This window comes from Perkinsus marinus, assembly GCF_000006405.1.
Source record: "Perkinsus marinus ATCC 50983 genomic scaffold scf_1104296966216, whole genome shotgun sequence".
NCBI classification, from domain to species: domain Eukaryota; phylum Perkinsozoa; order Perkinsida; family Perkinsidae; genus Perkinsus; species Perkinsus marinus.
The window spans coordinates 119104-120947 of NW_003204008.1; the positions used below are offsets into that span (position 1 = coordinate 119104).

At 51.4% G+C, this 1844-nt stretch overlaps 2 protein-coding genes across 2 annotated transcripts in view; one reads left to right on the plus strand and one right to left on the minus strand.

Moving 5' to 3' along the window:
• Nucleotides 1-298: 298 nt before the first annotated feature.
• Nucleotides 299-1039, minus strand: Pmar_PMAR024365 (hypothetical protein; the record flags this gene model as incomplete). The annotated part of the gene is made up of 1 exon (XM_002769280.1): nt 299-1039. One exon carries the CDS (start codon nt 1037-1039, stop codon nt 299-301), a length of 741 nt encoding a protein of 246 aa, XP_002769326.1.
• A 187-nt stretch (nt 1040-1226) lies between these two features.
• Pmar_PMAR024366 (60S ribosomal protein L24, putative) overlaps nt 1227-1844 on the plus strand; it is a gene marked incomplete at both ends in the record, with an annotated part of 794 nt that continues 176 nt past the window's right edge. The window contains 4 exons of the mRNA XM_002769281.1: nt 1227-1229; nt 1325-1408; nt 1456-1572; nt 1625-1844. The exon at nt 1625-1844 is cut by the window's right edge and continues 4 nt beyond it. Of these exons, the coding sequence (XP_002769327.1) occupies nt 1227-1229; nt 1325-1408; nt 1456-1572; nt 1625-1844 (424 nt within the window). The remainder of the gene's footprint in view (nt 1230-1324; nt 1409-1455; nt 1573-1624) is intronic.

Consider the following 1844-nt stretch of genomic DNA (forward strand, 5'->3'; position numbering starts at 1 on the left):
GCGCAGAAGGATAGTTTACCGCATCCACGACCCATCTTGCAAGACGCGTGATATGCAAACAACATACACTCTAATCGAGGCGCATTGAACTCACTTCGACCATCACGGTGATTTTCGCCCGTGGGAAATAGTCGTCCTTCAGACAATTCGCACACTGCTCGGTGAGCATCCAGTACATTCTGTTGACAATATTAGAGTCTTCCTGGTACCTACAAATGACGAATGTACAAAATCGGCGACCACGTTCGACTTCAAACTGACACGCACTTCACAAACAATCTCATCAACTTTTCGCGACTTACTTGCCGTTCGGGTCAATGATGTAATTACGATAAAGCATCATGAGCGCCGAGTCGGCATGCTCCATGACGTAACGTGTGCCTTCCTCGTCCTCAGCGCCTTGAATAGTAGCTTGTAGGAGTACCGAGCCAGAGGGGTATCCCAACTGGGCAGTCAATCGACCCTTCATGTTGTTGGCCTCGACGAGAGCTTCCCGGACGAGCTTCGGGTCCACATGCTCTACGTCGTAGCTCAAACCGATGGGCATGATCTCCCGAATCACAGAAGAACCGACATAGTCCCGTAGCCACTCTTCGAAGGTCGCCACAAATTCGACCATTTTCTCACCGTTACGCTCAACCACATCGCCGTAGGTCATCCAGAGGACCCTCGAGCCGGCTCCGGGCAACTGACGAAATGCTCGCGCAAACTTCACCAAGTTGTCAGGTTCGACGATGCCCTTCCAGTTGGAGTAGTCAGCAACGTTGATATATACATCACCACAGTTCCAGGCCATGCCAATGTCGGACTCGAGAAAATCGAGGAGATCCCGGTTGCCAGCCCGCCAGAAGGATTGATCCCATGAGTAGGTGCCAAGGCTCTTGCCACTACAAGTGCCTTCCGACACGGAGCTACCACCGGCTTGGGGCTCATTGACAGATTGCCCACGTAGGATCTTAGCAACCGCTTCGGCGTCACAACCGGAGAATACAAAAGTAAGGTTCACAAGCAGGGCCGTGGAGAGGATAAGTAGGAGCATACTAACAACGAATTGATCTGAAGAGGAAGAAGACGGAAATAAACGGTCTAAAGTTGCGCTGTTCACAGGTCATGTTGGTGGTTTCAAAAATCCGCCGATTAAAATCTCGCTCGCCCCTATGATCGATCGCATCCGTGTTGGCTATTAATAGTAATTAATAGTAAGTTAAGGAGGACGAACAGTCACCATGGTAAGTCGGGGCTGTGGGGTGTATAGATCGCTTTGCGGTTTTTCAAACGTTCAGTGGTAGCATCAACTGTATAGATTTCGTTGTTGTGATGGTAGGTTGTTAAGACCGAGCTTTGCAGTTATACGGAGTTCCGTGTCTACCCTGGACACGGCCAGCGCTTCATCGCTAAGGACGGGAAGGTAACTCGGATGAAGAAATAGGACACTCTCATGGTGTCTCTCTCCAGGCACATTTCTTCTTCAACTCGAAGGCCGCCTCCCTTTTCCAGCAGCGCATCAAGCCCGTCAAGTTGACTTGGACTGAGAAGTGGCGTCGTCTGAACAAGAAGGTCAGGACCACTGAGGTACTACTACTTCATACATCCAAGTGGTGACACGCATGCGTCACCGGTATAGGTCGCCCGCAAGAAGACTCGTCGCACTGTGAAGGTCCAGAAGGCCATCATGGGTCTCTCTCTGGAGGACTTCCAGAAGAAGAAGTCTGAGCGCACTCAGCTCCGCAAGGAGGCTGATGCCAAGAGGGCTGCCGAGCTTAAGGAGAAGGAGAAGGCCAAGGCTGCTCGCGCTGCTGCTAGCAAGACTGCTAAGCATCAGGAGAAGCCTGTCGCCGCTAAGA